We start from the raw sequence: 20,419 nt of genomic DNA, 5'->3' as shown, positions 1-20,419 counted from the left end.
TGCCTGAATATGCAATTAAAGGCCAGACAGGAGCACGTAAATGTGCTCTCTCTAAACCTCTAGGTTCAAAACTTCAAACAGAGAAGTCTAAGGTCGCCATAAATAATTGTCAAAGCAGGAACAGCTCTCTTTATGCTATTTTCATAAAGCTGAGTTAACACTATGTAGTCTGAGACAAAATTTAACTTATTTAGACTTACTTTAAATAATCTTATAAAATACACAACCATTTTTCTTTCCTTAATACACAAAGGCAACAAAACTACTATTCAGAACAAGTCAACAGTCTATGAGTGTGTTTTTCTATACAGGTATTTAATTTTAATTAACATTTCTGTTTGTCTGAAACCTTTTAATCTGGAGTCTAATAATTTAGCCGTGAGGTTAATATACTTAGTATGTTCATACAGATTTGTATCAAACTAAATATAAATAAGAAATTTGGATTTTTGAAAATAGTTACCTAAAAATTAATGAATTTATATAAAAGAATATAGTGTTTTGCATTACAAAACCATCTCAATAGGCTCTTCTGCTTTTCTTCTTCTAGTCTCACTCCTTAAATGCAACCTTTCCCAAGCATTCAAGAAACCTAGGTTACTTTAAGTATTTGTTCAGTCTTTGGTAATGGAATGGTGCCCGGTTTTAGCTCTAGCATTTTTATTTTTTGGCGTATGCCTGTGACCTTTTTAAAAGGATATTTAGCGATCTCTTCCTAAGCTATTTTAAACTTAAATGAACTAAGTTGTTTTACCATCTGAATATGTCTATGACTTGTAAATCTCTGACCAATTCTTTAATATGAGCCAAAGGTATGTTACACTTTGATTTTAATTTAAAATGTGTATATTGCTTTGATAAAACCTTTTTTTCTCCCTTTATGCTTATAATTATGAATTGTTCATTTATATTTCTAATTTTTACCAGTAGGGGGAGTAACCTACCAGAGACTAAAAAACACAGAAACTTTTACTATAGTCTAACTTTATCACTTACCTCTTTTAATTACAGGCACCCTTTCAAAGTACCCAAGAGAGCATAAACCGAAGTCAAAATTCATTTCTGACCTACATTTTTCTGGTATGCCAATAACTCCTTTGTGACCTACAATAAGATCTAAAAACATACTACATCTGAAGAGTAAAAGGTACTAATTGCATTTCTAATCATAATTTCCTATGATGTTCCGACAGCTGCTATAATAATACTGAATAGGACATGGGAACAAAGCTCAAAATACTTGTGCAACAGGGTAGCCTGCTTATTCTATTTTCTAGTAATGGTGTTACACAGGAGAGTACAACACGGAGAAGTTATAAAGAAAAACAAAGTATTCAAGTGTAGTGGAAAAAATTTAAGATAATTGGGTGACAACACCTGGTATATAATCTGTGACTTTCATTTTAATTTTTTAATTTTGTAATTCATGAATATGTCTTTTTAATCACATATCCATCCAGAATATTTTCTATGCATTTAGAAATACATGTAAATATGGTGCTGGTGTTTTATTATATAGATATTTTTGCAACTTGTTTTATTCAACTGAGAAAATCTTTATGATAATACAAAGGATAAGCAGATTTTAAAACTTAAAACAGATTTTACTACGCTGAAGTGATCTTTACAATAACCAATTTACACACCGACTGTGTTTCCCCACGTTCAATTGTCACTAATCTTAAGGGTAAAAAAACCTCACTTTTAATTTCTGGTATGTACTGGTACTGGTACTCTTGAAATTTTTGTACTGGTAATATATACAACATACAGTTTACCATTTCTAGGTTTACAATTTAATGGCATTAAGTACATTCAGACTTTTGTGCAACCATCACTTCCAGTGGACACATCTCAAACTGAAATTCTGTACCCATTAAACACTAACTCCCCATCTCCCCAGGCCCCAGTAAGCATTTTTACTTTGTCTCTATGAATTTGCCCATTTTAGGTACCTCACGTAAGTAAAATCGAACAATGTATGTCCTTTTGGGTTGGGCTTGTTTCACCTAGCATAAGGTTATCAAGATTCATCCCTGTTGCAGCACGCATCAAAACTGCATTCCTTTTTACGACTGAGTCATACTGCATGTGTGTATATACACACACACACAGACAAGGTCTGACAATTAAGTTCGCAAACTTGTTGCAACAATGCTGCTAACCTTTTTTGTTCTCAGAGAGATTATTTATTGTGAATTGTACCAACTGGACAAACAGTTAACCAAGCTTACTATTTGGAAATGCCGAAAAGATTGCATGAAAAAGTTAGATGACCAGAACTTTTCATCAATAATTCATGGCTCTTGCATCACGACAATGCACCAGCTCACATGGCACTGAGGGATTTTTCAGCCAGTAACAAATACAACGGTACCTTGGTTTTCGAACGTCTCCGTTGACGAACATTTTGGTTTATGAATGCCATAAACAACAGAAATAAATGCTTTGGTTTTTGAACACGCCTCGGAAGTTGAACATGTCACACGGCTTCCACTGTGAGTGCAAGATCCTGAGGCCGAGCTGCCGGCTGTTTTCCAACGTTTCAGACCTCGAACGGTCCTCCGGAACGGATTACATTCGAAAACCGAGGTACCACTCTAACTGTATTGGAACACCCTTCCTACTCACCTGATCTGACCCCAAATGACTTCTTTCTTTACCCAAAGATAAAGGAAATAATGAAAGATAGAACATTTTGATGACATTCAGGACATCAAGGGTAATACGATGACAGCTCAGATGGGCATTCCAGAAAAAAAAAGTTCCAAAATTGCTTTAAAGGGTGGGCTGGGCGTTGGTGTGGGTACATAGCTTCCTAAGGGGAGTACACTTCAAAGGTGACCGTAGTAATATTTGGCAAATAAGGTATGTAGCACTTTTTCCAGGATGAGTTCGCAAACTGAATTGTCTGAGTGCGCGTACGCGCCCACACACGAACCACAATTTGGACATTTAGATTGTTTCCACTTTTTAGCTATTGTGATCACTGATGTATGAATACCTGTTTTGATTCCATGGCTTGTAGCAGTTCTTTTGGTTATATACCTAGGTATAGAATTGCTGGATTTTATGGTAATTGTTTCACTTTTTGAGAAACTGACAAACTATTCCACAGCAGCTACTGTCGTTTTACATTCCTACCAGCAACTAAGGTTCCAATTTCTCCACATCCTCAAAAACACTGGTTACTTTCCATTGTTGTTTTATAATAATAGCCATCCTAATGGGTGTGAAACGGTATTTCATTGTGGTTTTGATTTGCTTTCTCTGATGACTAAAAACATGATGTTGAGGACCTTTTCTTGTGCTTAAGGCCATCTTCTTTGGACAAATGTCTCTTCAAGTCCTTTGCCCATTTTCAAGTTGGGTTGTTTCATTTTGTTGTTGAGTTACAAGATTTCATATATTCTGGATATTAATCTCATACAAGATACATGATTTACAAATATTTCCTTCCATTTGTGGGCTGTCTTTGCTTTCAAGAGTGTCCTCTGATGCAATTTTACATTTTGACAAAGTCTAATTTATCTATTTTTTCTTTTGTTGCCTGTGCTTTGGATATCATATTTAAGAAATCACTACCAAATCCAATGTCACGAAGATGTTCCCCTTTACTTCTAAAAGTTTTATAGTTTTAGCTAAGTTTAGGTTTTTAAGCCACTTTGAGTTAGTTTTTGTAACTACAAGGCAAAGTTGGCAATTTTAAGTTTCTCTTCTGTAAAGTCCTATTCATATCCTTTGCTCATTTTCCTATTGGATTGTTTTTCATATTGCTTTGATGAGTTCTTAATGTCCTCAATGTACTGTTATATATACTGCAAATATTTTCTCACAATGTGATATTCATCTTTCAATCTGTTTAGTGTTATTGCTGTCATAGAGAAGTTTAAATGTCTTACGTGGTCAAATTTATCAACTTTTTCTTTTAAGTCAAATGCATTTTTGGGTCTTGATTAAAAAAACTTTCCCTAATCATCAAGTAATAAACAATATTTTCTAATACTCTTTCATTACAGGTATTTCCACTGTCCCACTATTCAAAATGCCATCTTGACTAAGTTGACCAAATGTAATTTTAAGCCTATGGACTAAAAACAGACTAAATTCCTCCAATAATATATTCAGTTATTGAACAATATCTGAATAACCATATGGCCAATCTTTCAAATTTTTCATGAGTACTTAGTAAGCATAAAAATTATTTTAAAGCAAAGCAACAGAGGGCTGAATGTGACCCACTACAGGCAGTTAACCTATGTCAGCCACAAAAGGCTACCACTAGCTATTTCTGTCTTCAGGTTCATTTGAATTTCACCCAGTCTACAAACACCATCGAAACACAAAAGGTAAATTTCTACCAGTGACTCACACTTCACATTAATGAATGAACAATTCTTCTTCCCATTATATGAAGACTATGGAACCAGCAGGTAACTGTAAATATTGACATGCTAATCTGAGCACTAGCTTAAGGTCACTGTACAGATGTTTCTGAGGCCACTTTATTTTTCAAACCTGTCTATGCTAATAAATCATAAGAAACTTGTTAATTAAGGTCATTAAACTCTTCTGACTCTGGCACTTATCTGGCCAAAGATACGTATTTCCTGCCTATTTTGTCATTTCACAAATTGGGAAGAGAGGGTGGAGTTAAGTCCAGTTTGGAATGGCCAACGAGGTGGGGTGCCTGCCAACTGACAAAAATCAGTTTTAGATTTTTTCACATCAGAGTTTCTATTACTTTGTTATATGCTTGTCCAATAAATTAATCTTGCCAAATGTTCAAATGTTACCCTAACAGATATGTATCTAAAAGGAGGTACCTGATCCCACAGCCCTTGTTTCACCCTACCTAACACCAGAATTTAAAACCGAAAGGCTTCACAGCTTCTCCACACTTCTATCTCTTGAGCAAGGACAGATATTGACTTATTTTACGATTTTTTCTCAAAAGACACACTGGTATTAAACAAATCTAAACCTACTGCTGGTATCCTTTAAGGAAATGAACAACATATATAACACTCTTCTTTTTCTCCAAATACATATTTAAAATCATGACCAGGGCAGGTGTTTCTCCCAACCCTCAACACACTCATTACCATTCTTTCAGTTACTTATCCATCTACAAGTATTTACTGGGTGCCTATTGTTTGTCAAGCACTATGGATAGATCCATGGTTAAGAAAGACCCTGCTCTTGTATCATTTACCACAGCATCCTACTGTTGACATCCTCAGATACAGCTTAGTGTCCTGTGAGCACTTATGACCAAGAAACCAATTTTATTTGAACCATCAACGTCTTCATATATGTCGTTAAGGAAAATCCAAATAAGGAAATCACTATGTTGATGAGAAGAGTCAAGAGGAAGTTTAATTTAAATAACATGAATGTCTCTACTGAAGAAAAAAAAACATTTCAAATGGAATTTTTCACAAATTTAGACTAACTGGAAAGCAATCTGAAAAGATCCAAATTGTTACATAATTTAAGGAAACTAAATATTATCTTCAATTCACGTGCAAGCAGAAGTATTTGGAGAGACTGTACAATTTCTCCTATACAAAGAGGCAATTCCAAAGTAATCAAGTTTCTAACATTAAGTTCAATAAAATTATTATATATAAATTTTTTATATAAAGCTTGTGATTAGCAAACATCGTGTAGAATTTAAACTTGAATCACCGATGATTTGTCAGAAATTTTTAATTACTAGAGTTCAAATAAATATAGATTTGTTAGGTCTTTCATTTCCTATGGTTTTATGGAAAGAACATGGATTTGAGAAGCTGCCTCTAATACAACACTGTGTTTAGACTGTGGTAATATTTAGGCTCTTCACATCTGAGAGACAATACTTTCCCCCTCACAATGTTGTTTTAAGGAATAAATTAAAAATGTCTATAAAACACTTAGCACTAAACTTGGCACAGTTATTTTTAATTGTCAAGTATGTTAGAAATAGCATTTGAAGCATGGAATTAAGAGGGCAGAAGGTGAACGAAGTACAAAACGCAATAAAACATAATGTCTAACCCTAAACAGGATACAGTCTAATTGAAGAAACTAAAATTATAATGTGATAAATACTATAATACACAACAGTACAATCTGGGAAACAGATTGGGAGAAGTTAACTGATGCTGAGAACCAAAGGACATTCGATCTGGCTTTTAAAGAAAAAGTACTGAGTTCAACAGGATGGTAATAGATGAAAGAACACGTCTTTCTTTTCAACAAAGGCTCATAAAAGGAAAGATCATAACATGCCCTCAAAAGTGTACAAATTTCTAACAGGAGAATTATAGAAAATGTAAGAGTAGAATGATGGAGGTCAAGCTAGTAAAACACTGCAACCAGACTGTCAAATATTTGCTTTAACCTTACTATGAAATATGAACTTTATTCTTTGGACAATGGGAAACCATTAGAAAATTTAAAGCAAGGAAGTTGACACAATCCAATCTAAAAGTTATAATGATGCCACCATAAGTGGACAGACTGGGTAGAAGGAAGCAGAGCAATAATGAGAAGGTTAGCTCAGGAGAGATGACTTGATGTCATTTCAATGACAGTTGTATAAACAAGAGAAAGAATATAAACAGGTAAGATATAGGAAGAAGAATACAAGATTTGTCAATGAGAGGGTAGGCAAAGAATGTTGAATAACAAGGAATAGTTGGGGTGGTGGGGGACAGTGTTGTCACTTACTGACAACCTAAGAATAAACTGTGGGAAAAGGGAAAAATTTGGGACACACTGTATTCTGAGATATAACAAATACCAAGTGCTTACAGAAAGGAAGCAGATACAGGTAGATATGAGTTAGAAATAAAGATTTGGAAGTCACTTATGCATACAACATAGTCACAGAATGACTACCCAGCAAAAGAAGACAAGTTGAGCAAGAAAAAAAACAAAACAAATCAGACTAAATAGACTAAACACTACTGATATTTAAAGGGCAGGAAGATAATAGAACTAGAAAACTGAAGAGCAGCAGTATCCCAGAAGACAGGGAAGAAGTTTTAAAAAGGAGTTAAGAGATTAAAAAGTGTTAAGTCAACAAGAAGTAAAATTAGATAGACTTTTAAAAGACAGTAGGATTTTTTTTTTAAAAACTGACAAGGGTTTTTAAAATAAAATTTTCTAACCAAATAAATCAAAATGAAATTATTTAAGAACTGAAAAACCCTAACATCCTTTAGAAAGTACTATCAAATTAACAATTACTGCATTAATTCAGTTTTCATTTAATTCCGCATCAGGGTAAATATGGCTTGCACACCTGCCCTTGGCCCTCAGCTGAGCTCTAGAAGGCAAAATGATAAGGCATGGGGTGAGGGGGGGCAGGTAGTAGAGACCAGCTAGGATGTGTCCTGAGTCCATGTAGGGCAAGACCTGCCCCAGAGAATCTTGGGACACGGACACACACACACACACACACACACACACACACACACACGGGCTAAGTCGATATGAATTTTGATACAAACCAGCTTTGGGGAATTTAAAATTTGATGATATTATGTACTGTATGATGAAAGTATGGTTTAGTAATGTCTAACAACTGTTATAAGTGAAATTCAAATAACATGCATAAAAGGAGAGGAAACTAAAAGCAAAAGAAATGCAATTATCTGAACCCTCTGTCAACAAAGTAAATCAATATGAAATAATGAATCAGACAATAGATTAAATGCTTAAAGATTCATTATGTTCATGCAGCATCTCCTAAAACCCATGACACTTAAAAGTTCCTCAACATTTCCTAATGCTAATCTACTAATGGGTCTACCCATGATAATTTATTTACTTATTGTCTTTTCATTTCTTTAGTCTCTTAAAACACACTATAAAGTATAAGTTTGGGATTGTTAGTGGTCTATGCAAACATACTTATCCCATCACTGTTTCTGTTTACGTGTCATCTCCCAAAGAGCAGCTGGCACAATCTTTTTCTAAATTTTTTGAACATGCTATGGTTATTAGCACTGAGTTGGATAAACACAGTTTGGGTTGCAAAGTTTAACTTTTACTCTTCAGAAATTAAGACTCCTTATCTTGTGGCCTATGACCCAATGTTCTAATTCACAAACTGAAATCAATAATTGCATGCTATGTAAATGACAAGTTTTTTAAATGTCTCTATTCATACTGAATTTTAATAGAAAATTGAGAATTTCTAAACTAAACCATCAAGACAATTATCACAAAAATTGAAAATTACTGTATACAAATACGTAGGGACAGTCATTTGGCTTTGATAAGTTATTTAAAGAAATCATTACTAACTTATAGTACTGGATTTCAAAGTGTCAAAGACAAAAAACAGTTATGAGGCTTCATAATTAAAAATTAAAAGAAAAAGCTAAATATGGCTAACTCTAGACCTACATCTATTCAGTAACATTCTAAACCTTTTAAAAAATGTATAAGAGTCTTATTTAAGCTAACGGAAATAATGTAATATAATCAGAAACTCAAACTATAGTTCAACGTGCAGCATCTAGTAATAATGCCATACCTTTTCTTTCTGTTTTCTGTGCAGGGACAGAAGATGTGGGTGTAGGCAGTTTTGATAAAGTAGATGCTCCATTAGCATCAAATGATTTCTTTGGCTGGTGATCAGACTGTAGCGTAAATGGACTAGAAGGAACAGTGCTTGGGGTAGCAGTTGGATGAACCACTGGTTTGATGGGGTGCTGTACTGGCGTAGAACTACTGTGAGTCTCTGCTCTTGGCAGTCTGTAGTCTCTGTCATTGTGTCTGCTTGTTTGAGACAAAATATTCTGTGGGAGCAAACTACTGGCATCACTGGAATGCTTGTCTTCCACTTTAGTTCACAGTTCGAAAAAAGAGATGTTGGAATGACGGAAGGGGGAAGAAAAAAGATTACGTTAGAATCCTGTCTTGAACATCAGCTAATTTACCAACATACCTGTACTTATATCTTTTTTAAAAACTGCAAGCCCAGTTAGTGTCTGCAGTTTTACTACTAGCATATAAATATCTAAATGCTGGAAGAAGTTAGCTCCACTATAAATATTAATCTATATTTCAAGTGGGCTATTACTTTTTGGGGATTCTTTAGAACCACACCATTGTTCAAACATAACATTAAAAAAAAATCAATATATGGAGTTATAACATTTTACTCAAATAAAAAATATTTAAATATTTTAAAAATTGAAAAACTAAATGGTCCATTCTTTTAAAATATAGATCACAGGTTCTAATAATTAACTGAATTATCCACAGTGGTTCAACTGCAAAGGAATATTAGCTTTATTTAGCCTGATTTTTCTGAACACTAACGTAGCTAATTAAATGGGCTCTGAAGTAGTTTCTGCTAGGGCTTAAATGACCTCATTTTGAGATGACTGAATTTATAATGAACTGTGTGCATTCCGCTAAGTAAATCAATATTTTAATAATGCTAACGAATACCAGAATTGGTTATAAAATCAGGTTACGAATAATGCTATCTGAAAAAAGAAGACCTACATCTGCAGTATAGTTAAAAAAAAAAAGCTTGCTGTTTATTATCAGTTATATAGAGCCTCTTCCAATTTAAAGCTACAAAAATATTTTAAAGTCAGAAATAAGTACTTTTGCTTCTACAAAAACTACAAAAGGAGGAAAAATTCAACCATCACAGTAACAAAATTTGTATTTATCAAAAAAAACCAATCCTCCAGCCTAAATTATAATAATCAGTAACTGAAGAATTAAAATCATGTGTTTTATGTTCCCAAGTAGAGAAACATCTTAAGATTCAAGCACATGCTATGTAATGATAATATTACCAAAGGACGCCCTCCCTGTTGAATATTGTGTTGTTTTTTTCCGTTTCACGGTTCCTCCAAGTCTAGAGACCAAGACAGCACAGGGAAGGAAGTACGCTGCAACTACAAGTCAGTTTTCAAGTCATCGGCGCACAACTCCTACATGTTACACCAAAACCAAAGGTGCTGCCGAAAAACTTCAATCAGATCAAAACAGTCTTCTGACTTAATGACTTAAATGAAACTTAGTGTTAGGAATTACACATATATTACTGTATCAGAAAAACGAACAAATAGACTGGGCTACCACAGAACACATATATTTGTTGTATAATACTATCAACTTGCATGCACATAAAAGTTAAAAGCTTTATTCTAGAGTTTCTTCCTGAAAAGAATACTATTACAATAGAAACTTTTAGAGACAGACATAACAAGTAATACCACGCCCAATTCCCACCAATCCTGTGACTTGCTTACCCAGAACTTTTATTTCCCCTACCAAGAATTTCCTTTTAGTTCTGTATGACTAAAACAGTCAAAATTCATGAAGTAAACATATTCAGATGAAAATTAAACATACTTCTTCTAAAGTTTGTAAGCTTTGGGGAAGAAAAACACGGCAGCAGCGTTATAGGAACTGAGGAAGATATAGCTGCACCAGCTTTCTATTACTCACAACTCTACAGAACACAGGCAGTGACTGTTTGCACATCCCCCACAACAAGGACATTTAGAAAATGTGTGGAGAAATTTTTCGTTGTCACAACAGAGGAGAGGGGAGGTGTGCTGCTGGCATCTAGTATGTAGAGGCCAGGTACGGTGCTCTGCATCCTACAACACTCACGGGACAACATCCCACAACAAAGAAATACCTGACCCAAAATGCAATTAGTGTTACTGTCGAGGAACCCCAAGATAAGGTTTCTCTAACCATAGAGCAATCACTCTATCAGGCACATATAAAAGATGATAAAAATAATCTAGTAGCAGTAATATCAAATTAAAAATTTTATCCATATAATTTTCAATGTAAAGTTGTGGATAAATTTACTATACCGCAAAATCAAAACAAAAAAACCCCAGACAGCCAAAGAACCTCTAAAAACCTGTCTGTCTACCCTTATGTCCTTACATATAAATCTTCCCAATCCTCCCTGTGCCCTCTGCACACACCCACATACACACACTTCTTTTACTGGCAGTTAGGAATTATAAAGCTTTAAGCCTTACCCTACATGAACACTAATGTATTGGATATATGGGAAAACTCTGCCAACATTTTTGGACAGACCAAGTTAAATGTTTAAATGGCTTAGTATAACTACAACACACCAAATATAGCTCCGTGAACCAACAACAAAACAAAACAAAAGCAGCAGCAGCAGCAATACAGCTAAGGTCATTTTCCAAACAATACTTTAAAAGTCAAAAAAAGTGCAATACATGACTACATTTCAACACAAACCCAGACTCATTTGACTCATTTGCACTTCTAGGAATTTAGCTAAGGAAGTAATCAGATAAGAACAAAGATAGGAATCAAAGCATTGTTTTTACAATAGGAAAAAGCTAAAAACCACCTAAATATCCACTGAGAGGGAATTATTTATAAATAAGGGCACATCCAAAAAAGGAATACCCCGCAGTCAACATACCAAACGTAGAATTATAAACTGACACAAAAACATATCCTTGAAATATTACTGAACAAAAAGGTTAAAAACAGTAACATATGATTCCATTTTTGGTGGAAAATATGTACATTTACATGAAGAGATAGAAAATAGTATATGTCCCCAAACGTCCCTGGGTATGGGATTAAAATTTTTTCTACTTTTTAAATAACAAGGGTGCATTACTTTTGAAATCATAAAGCATGAAGATAAACAATTTAAAAACACAACTGATTTTATTTCCTTAAACATGGCTTACTAAAAGACAAAAATAATATTTTTACTTCCGTCAATATTTCTACCAGATCTCAATTACTGCCTTCACTTTCTCTACCCCAGTGGAGAAGGAGTGACTTAAATGACAGGTTATTTTGCAAAGAATAAAGCAGACATACTAGGCTCTGATCCTTTTTCCTCTCTGGGAACCATCAACCACTAAGAGAGGCTTAGCCCAATAACTAAACAGTTATTCTTTTTACACTCATTTTGCCATTCTTTATCGATACCCACCCACACTTCCGAACAATTTGTTCAGGAGGCCCACAAACTGGGTACCTATTTTTTTTTTTTTTTTACACCTAGAGAAGAAAATCTTTATCTCATTTTTAATTGCCAAAAGTCAGTTACTTAGGTATTAGGTGAAATGGAGCTAGCACCCCACTCTTCTGTCTCAAAATACAATATTCTTTATTTCGTAACTTCAGTACTTTAAATCACTTTGTTTTCTAAAATTCTTAAGTACAATTTCACTAAAAAATAAAATATTCTAAGGAACATACTTTAAACATTCAGTCCTGCACAGTTGTTACTGTTTAATCTTAAATAATTTTTTCCCATCAAAAAAATTAATATTCTTTGCTGAGATCAAATAGACCACCTACATTTTTTGTTTAGAATTATAGGAGGAAGATTCAAACGCTTAAGTCTAAGGATTCCTAGAACACACTTTAAAATTCTTGAAATTTCAAAATTTGATAAAGGGCCGAAGAACTCTGTGTGGCATTTACATTTTATTCTAGACAAGGGAAGACACTGGAAATAGAGCACGTTTAGTAAAAGCATCACATTCAAATACAATTTGAATTAAAAACAAATGTATGTTACTCATCTTGCCCACTTGGACAAAATCTGGCCTCAAAAGAATATTAAAGTATGCTTACAGTATGGAGATGTTACACAGATCTATGATCATGTTGAAATCAGTTTCCAAATGTAAGGATAAACAAGTTTTTTACTGATAACACAAAACACCAATAGGTACTTTGATGTCACTATCTGTGGGTAGCTCTGATTCAATTATTAGATTGAAACCCAGGGAGTGTTGGAAGGGATTTCAGTGTCTAGTATAATAGTATACAACTTGGGGGTGGGGGGTTAAGTTCCTGTTTTAAAAAGAAGTAAATCCACAACACGAAGTTGTATTTTTTTAAGCACTCAACTGCATTATAGCCAGTAAGGACAGCGATGAATACATGTGTGTACTATTCCACTGCGCATACTTTTCCCTTTTCAGGGAAAATATGGTAGAGATTAGGGCAACAGATCCAACATAAAGGAAACCTTATGTGTTTCTATTTATATTAGTTTACATATATAAATGGTTATGCATACATATATTTGTAACATAAATGAACTACAGGAATGGCAAACATCATTATTGTTTCGAAGAAGAAAATTAATACTTACTTCCACTGGCAAACCCACTAGTGGCTGTTGCTTGCATCACCTCTCTTCTGTAATCCCTATCTTTTGGGAAGCTATTAACTGCCATCTTGTTTGCTTCTTTTTGTCTCTGTTCTCTAAAAATAAAAAATACATAAACCCATAAAAATTATACCAGATATAATGAGTCCACATATAACACTTCTGGCCAAATGTTCAAAGAAATGATATATAGAAAATAAAAGAATTGAACATAGCCATAAAATCATTTAACTCACATGGCAGATGGGAGGCAGCAAACAGAATATTAAATGTTTCTCATTGATGGCAATATTATACCAATTATTTATGCCATTAACCCTACAACCAAAACTCTGCAACATTAATTCTACATATATGAAGGAAAAATAATACCCTACAAGAATTATAAATGAAGATGCATTACAAATTGTCAGGACGATAACACGAATGTAGACTAATATGAAATTTTAAATTAAGTATACTGAAAGCCCTTGTGGATAGGGCCCAAAGGTAAACAGAGAAATAGTAAAGATAAGTGGAAAACACAATAGGCCAACCACTGCAATTAAAAACTGGAGTATCATGATAAGAAACCTAAACTTAGAATGTTTAATGTTCTAAGATGGTAACCTATATTATAAAGAATGAAAAATATTGTTGAATTAGATTAAGAGCAAATACCTTTCAAGCCACTCTTTTGGTTTTTCCCACTGTGAAACCTCTGTTCGACAATTGTAGTAGTATTTTTTCCCAGAAGAGCTAATATGTTCAGACCAGTCATCTGCAGAATCATAAGGCTTAAAAATATTTTTAAAAATTAGAAAATGTTAATACTATTTAACCACTTGATATGAAGTATAAAGAATATAGATGATTTTCAAAGCACATATATTGGAAAAGACTTCATAAGATGAAGGTGCCCTAAGTTAGGATGTAATTAATTATCTATCTATATATGTACTTTAGGAGACCGTAGTCTATGAAAACCTTCAAAGATAATGGAAAACCCTATAAATATAAAATTAAATAGATTAATACTAGTTGATTAGACACAGAAAGAAAAGATGAAATTAACAATATCTTGACTTTCGAAAGGCATTACAAAGCTCCCCATTATCATAATTTCAGTTGCTGAAATCCAGTCACATGGCAGAGGAGGTCAGGGAACTCATTCTCAACTGACTGATTTGATGGCAGGAGAGCACATCAGTTCTAAACTCTTAGGGCACAACAGTAATCATATACAGTATAAGAGAACAACTGTCCTGTATTTACAATTACTTAGTGAAAAACAGCAAAAAAAACCACCAAACTTAAATGTAAACACAAAACTAATTAAGAGCTATGAATTTGTTTCACCTTCAAAATCCCTGAGATGGGTCAAGTATTAACTAAATCTTGTGTCATATAATATATAGGATCAGCAGCATCACTCATTGTCCTGAAACTAAAACTGGTCTGTCTTTTGAAAGTTCTCAGATATAGTCTCTTGCGGGTATTTTATAGGCACGGTAAAATTACAACGAAATTAGACAAATCTGAAAGGCTCAGTTTCCATGGAACTAATCTCAAAAAGTGGGGCCTTGCACTGGCCCCAGGAAATCTGGTAGAATCCCAAATATACTTCAGATGAATTTAACTATTTTTTCGAAAGACCTTTGAGATTAAATGAAGTAATATTATACTTTTGGAAGCCTATCTTTCCTTTCTTCTGGGTTCAATAGTAAAGATTTGGAGGCAGGTGGACAGAGGAGACCAGGGCAGATGAGAGTGATGTAGATCAGTGCTCTAGAGTCAAAGTGATAGTTTGGGGAACTGTTGCCTGTCCTGGACGAGAGGTATCAACACTGCTTCCCTAGCCAAAAGTCTTGCTTTAAGAAAAAAACAAAAATAAAAAAATCAACTAAATAGTATATTTAATGCCAGTAAATTCATATTCTGGCACAACTTCAGGACAGTTAAAAGTTCAAAGACCAGAACTTTGAAGAACTTGGGTCTATGACACTGCAGTGATTTTGCCTATCAAATCTTAGGTTAGTACAAGTATGTGTTGTAAAATATAGCAGTACAATCACATACCAGTAAGTTACAGCTTTCTCGAAACACGCCACCTTCATGCTCAAAAAAAAAGGGTAAAGGTGTGTGTGCGGGGAGGGACTTTAAGTAATGAAGTAATTTTTAAAATGCTAATGTGCAACAGGTGTTAATTTCTTTTTTGTTCCAAGGTATTTTTTTTCCAGCTTTACTGAGGTTTAACTGACAAAACTGTAAGATATTTAAAGTGTACATAGTGATTATTTGGATATACATTCACACTGAAAGGATACTGCCCATCTATCTAGTTAATTAACACATCTGTCACCGCACATTGCTTTTTGTTGTTGTTGAAAGCATTTAAGTTCTACTCTCTTACAAATTTCAATTATACAATACAGTGTTATTAATATTGTCACCATGTTATACATTAGATCCTCAGGTGTTAAATTTCTTAATTTAAAAAAGTATCTAAAATTAAGAACTAACCAAACAAAACGCCTGAAAACATTACAAGTTTTCTAAATTAGGCTCCATGTAATTGCCAACATATACCCTAAGGCAGCAGTTCTGCAAGTGCTGTCCAGAACCCCATAAGGGACTCCGAGATCATTGCACAAGATCAAAACTATTTTCATAATAAAACTAAGATAGTTTTGTCTTTTTTTCTCCTCATTCTATCAAAGTGTTTTCCCAGAGACTGCATAAAGATTTGATATCACAAAACATTGAATGTATAGCAGATATGAAATTCTAGGTATCTTTTACTATTCTAAGTCAGGCATTAAAGACATGTTCAATGCCAATTTTTTTGTTTTAGAAATAATCATTTTTCTTAAAAACATATTACATGTTAATACGTAATGGGTTTATAATTGATTTTTAAATGAATTACTTTTCAAATTTATCAGTTTTAATTTAACATGGTAAATACTGATAGAGTCCACATAAAAAAACTCAAAATTCATGAATGTAGAGCAGTCTTGAGACTAAAAGTACGAAAATGGCTGCTCTAAAAGATTAGCACTGAACAGTTACTGGGCCACCTATTTGCCCTCCATCAGTTCAAATCGTCTTTTAGAACTCTTCTATGAATACTGCTTTTCTCTCTAAAAAAAAAAAAAAAAAAAAAGGAAAAAAAAGGCACCTTCCCTTTCTACTCTCCAAAATTTGGAGTCCTACTACTTCTTCTCTAAGTTAAACTATGAAAAAGAAATAGTTAATCTTAAAATTTATGAATTGTTAATAAAGAATAGTTCATTAAAGAACATCAAAGATAGCATTCACTGTAACAAATCACTTCATGGAATCCTATGAGTTCTCTCATAATTCTTTTTTTTTTAAACTAAGTAGAATATCTACAGGCAAGATTGATTATAGAAAAGAGATCCTGGGAGCCTCAAATTTAAAAGCTCCAACACATGCAGAAGATATTTAACTGATAAGAGGAGTTGGAATATAAATGGAAAGTCATCTAGGATTGAATTTAAAGTGCTTTCCAGCAAATCAAAATTGGTGAAGCATACTTAACAGGGAAGATTCCAATTATAATATCTTTAAATGAGAATGAAAACATTATTTCTGAGATTCAGAGGTCTCTTTAAAAACACACATAAAAAACAAGTATGCATAACTTATCTAAACAGTCTATATGATTCCTATAAGCCCTATCACGATTTAGGAAGGAGGAGACATTCAACAAGCTTTTCCTAAATAGTTACCATGGGCTAGGTAGGCTTTGTGTCAAACAATAAAATGTTCATCACAGGACTCGGCAGGGAACTACATATAAATATCTTATCCTAATACTGAAAAAATAAGGTGACTTCAACTCAACTTGCAACAGCGAATATAAATCATTGTACAACCAAAAGTCTATCTAGTATCCTACATAATATTGTTAGTGATTTTCAAAGACAGATTTAAAACCTCAAAGACAAAACCCAAAAACTACTTTTCAAAAAGCTATTATTATTATTCCTTATTTTAACTTGGGTTAAAATAATGGTTACTTTAGGGACAAAGCCCCAAAAAGCAGTTTCCAGGCTCTCGGCCTCACATAGAAAGGTGCTGGCTCGGGTAGTAAATGGCCATCAACTGTGATCAGATAGCCAGCAGCTGTGGCTTGTTGGCCGTCAGCTGTAACCCGTAAGCCATTGGCCACTAATATAACAGCTGTGGATACGCTAGCAGAAAGAATGGGGGCTAGCAAGAGCGGATTGCAGAGGCGGATGCCGCCAGTGATAATATAGTGGTATGACTCCCCTACCTATGGCTCCGTGGGTGTTCCTTTTTGGCCTCACCATGTCCTGCGTTCTTATGTGGGGAGTGGGAGCAGAGACCCTGCAGGCCGCCTGCAGGCCGCCCGCCGGCCGCCCCCGCTCGACAGTTACCTAACTCATCTGTTCATTTATTATTTCATTATGAAAATATTAGATGAAAGGTAATTTTATGTTTTACTTACTACTCAAAAACTTCCACTGAAGTAATTTTAAGACAAAGTCAGTTTACAAGTACCCTTCAGAAATGATCAAAAGCCCACTTCTCAGGTAAGATTGTAACTGATATATGTGTCGTATCTGCTGGGTACATTATAATGAAAAAGACAACTACTGGGAGGTTAATTATACCTCTAGTTGAAAGCTACAGAAAGGGAAATCCTGATTCTGAAAACAGGTAACACATTTAATCCATTCTCTAACAGTCTTCAGTTTCCATTCATGTAATGAAATTCCCTGACACCCTTCATGGTGTGGGTCTTTCAAGCTTATCTGATGCCTATTATTTATTCTGATTTCACTACGTTAATTCATTTCTTGAAAATCAAAATAATCGGAATTTGTTTTCAGTGAATAAGGTGTTTTGTTTTTTTAAACCAAAATAATGTCCACATGGCCTGCCTCTGTCCTAACGGCAGACAAATACCAAATCTAAATTGTCAGGGATAAACAGAACTTTGCATTAGTGTAACTTTGTAAATTAATGGAGTTATTTTTGACAAAAAATCGAGCTCTTCATTCTAAAATCCTGAGTGTATGTCTTACTGAAAATGACTCATCACAAGTAGTTTGATGATAACACCTGTGAAGTTTTATCAAGCTGTTGTCTCAGCCTCAAAACCACCCTTCTATAGCCTGTCTGTTCTGCGATGCTAGGGCTGGAATAATGCAAATTACATCCGATTTAGCCAGCTGGCCTCCGGTTAGATTCTGCCAACAGTAGGCATTAGAGGAAGACTGAAAGACAGGAGAAAGGAAAAGCCTACTTGCCCCAGTTGGTTCTAGTTTCCAGCTCTTTGCTACTGCCCCACACCAGACCTAGCTTTATCACACCACTCAGAGGTTACTAACACCAGCTCTGCAGGCCTCCTCCTCTAAGCTATTCCATTCTGATACTCCTAACTCTTCCTATTATTGTTCCTCAGCCCTAAGAGGCAATCACTACATATGTGTTCCCTCAGTGTCCCTTTTTGTTTCTTTTTGTCCTTAATACCTGTGGTATCTGCTTAAACAATCCTGTATATGAAATTCTGTATTATTAAATTGTACTAAAAATAGCTAGTATGTTTATTTTTCCAACTGGACCCTGATTGACAAAGTATTTTAAATTATTCTAAATTTATTCTTATGAAAATGTTATCATGGATGTCTCAACTTTCTATGGAAATGTACTATCCATACTGCTTCAACAAGGGACAAGAAATAATTAACTGAGAATCTTTCAAAGCTGCTTAAGGTATGATGATCACCCAAATATCCAAGGCAAAAATCTGATGGATTCCACCTACACTTCTAATGCCTTCTAGCTGTTCGTTCTTTCTTTCCTATAATGTATTTTCCTCACGGCTACTTAATTTTTCAAATTGCAAATATGATGTTACTTTACCAATTACATCAACAGCTCTCCATTGCCTTTCTATAAAACTCATATTCCTTGGCAAGATATGTAACTCTTTGTGATCAAACCCCCAGTTATCTCTGTAACCTGAGCTCCTCCCATTCTTTCACATTATCAAAATCCTGTAGTTCTCCAAACATACTATGCTATTTTACATTTCTCTATCTTTGTAGGTGCTGTTCCTCTGCATGCTACAGAAATTCCAGCTCTCTTCAACTATTCAATCTGTTGGGAAGCACTGCATATGCTTTAATACCTTCCTCATCCATGCTGAGAGACCAGCCCCACCTTGAATGCTCCCAAAGCAACTTTTTAACATGCACTGTTTTAATTGTCTACTTTTCTATCTCTACCACAGGTCACAAAGTTCCTTTAAGATGTACCACATTTTCTTGGTTCTATTTCTCTACAACCTAGAATATACTTGGCAAATTGAAATCTTATTATTAAATTTTTGCTGAATGCACTAGAACTTTCATTTGAATCTTGAATTAAAAAAAATTCAAACTTAGTTGCTTCATTTTAGAACTACCTAAAATTCCTCATTGAGTTTCATGCCCTTGAGAATAGGGACTAGTGTCTAACAGTGTATAATACACAGTAGATACTCTATAAATATATAAGAAGTTATATATTATGGAAAGAGCAGCTAATGTTAAATTACTTTAACTACAGAAGTTTCATAATCTGAGGTTCTTTACCTCTCCGATATCTCAATGGTAAAATTCTGCCCTGTACAGGAATACTGACGAAATAATGCCAAAATGGTGTCTTCTGACTATCCTCAGTTCTAGTAAGGCTAGCTCATTAGTTCAAACATATTAAGAAAAGGCCAAATTAGATTAAAAAAAATTTTTTTTAAGACATTAGATTTAACAAGACTTGGTGTGAGGTGTTTTGTTTGTTTGTTTTTCCAATAAATTCCAAAAAACCCAAAATTGAGCATGTTCATATATATACTTACTGCATCTGAAGTTTTGCTTGGATTATTGCTTGGATTAGAAGAATGTGAATTTGAACTATGAAGAGCACTGTGGTTGTGTGAATTTTCTTGTGGAGAGTAACTGGTCCCTTAAAAAAGAAGAAAAAAAGCAAAACAACTTACAAGTGTTTCATGTTTAAATTGGTCTATCATACCTTATATCATATCATATATATATATATCATGGCATATCCTTAAATCATTTACATAAGCATTAGGAATATATACATATTCATAATTCTTGTTAATATATAAAGTATTTATGAGCCTACTAAAGATGTGGCTTAATGAACACATATACTACGTGGCTAATATCCTATGGAATAATGTTATTTATAATCAGATCAGGAAAA

General features: G+C 34.2%; 1 protein-coding gene across 7 annotated transcripts in view; it reads right to left on the bottom strand.

The window, feature by feature from the left end:
• The window catches only part of WAC (WW domain containing adaptor with coiled-coil), an 81,229-nt gene that overhangs the window by 17,477 nt on the left and 43,333 nt on the right, over window positions 1–20,419 (bottom strand). For 4 of the 7 annotated variants that reach the window (XM_081054754.1, XM_081054753.1, XM_081054756.1 and 1 more), the window contains exons 4-7: window positions 20,049–20,155; window positions 13,835–13,950; window positions 13,157–13,269; window positions 8,534–8,842 (exon numbers count right to left, since the gene is read on the bottom strand). In XM_081054754.1, coding sequence (XP_080910880.1) covers window positions 8,534–8,842; window positions 13,157–13,269; window positions 13,835–13,950; window positions 20,049–20,155 — 645 coding nt within the window. The remainder of the gene's footprint in view (window positions 1–8,533; window positions 8,843–13,156; window positions 13,270–13,834; window positions 13,951–20,048; window positions 20,156–20,419) is intronic. The other 3 variants (XM_081054758.1, XM_081054757.1, XM_081054759.1) reach the window with 1 other exon arrangement.

This window comes from Rhinolophus hipposideros (genome assembly GCF_964194185.1).
Source record: "Rhinolophus hipposideros genome assembly, chromosome: 1".
Taxonomy (NCBI): Eukaryota; Metazoa; Chordata; class Mammalia; order Chiroptera; family Rhinolophidae; genus Rhinolophus; species Rhinolophus hipposideros.
Note: the sequence above shows the minus strand (reverse complement) of the source record. Positions and strands in the feature narration are given on the sequence as shown.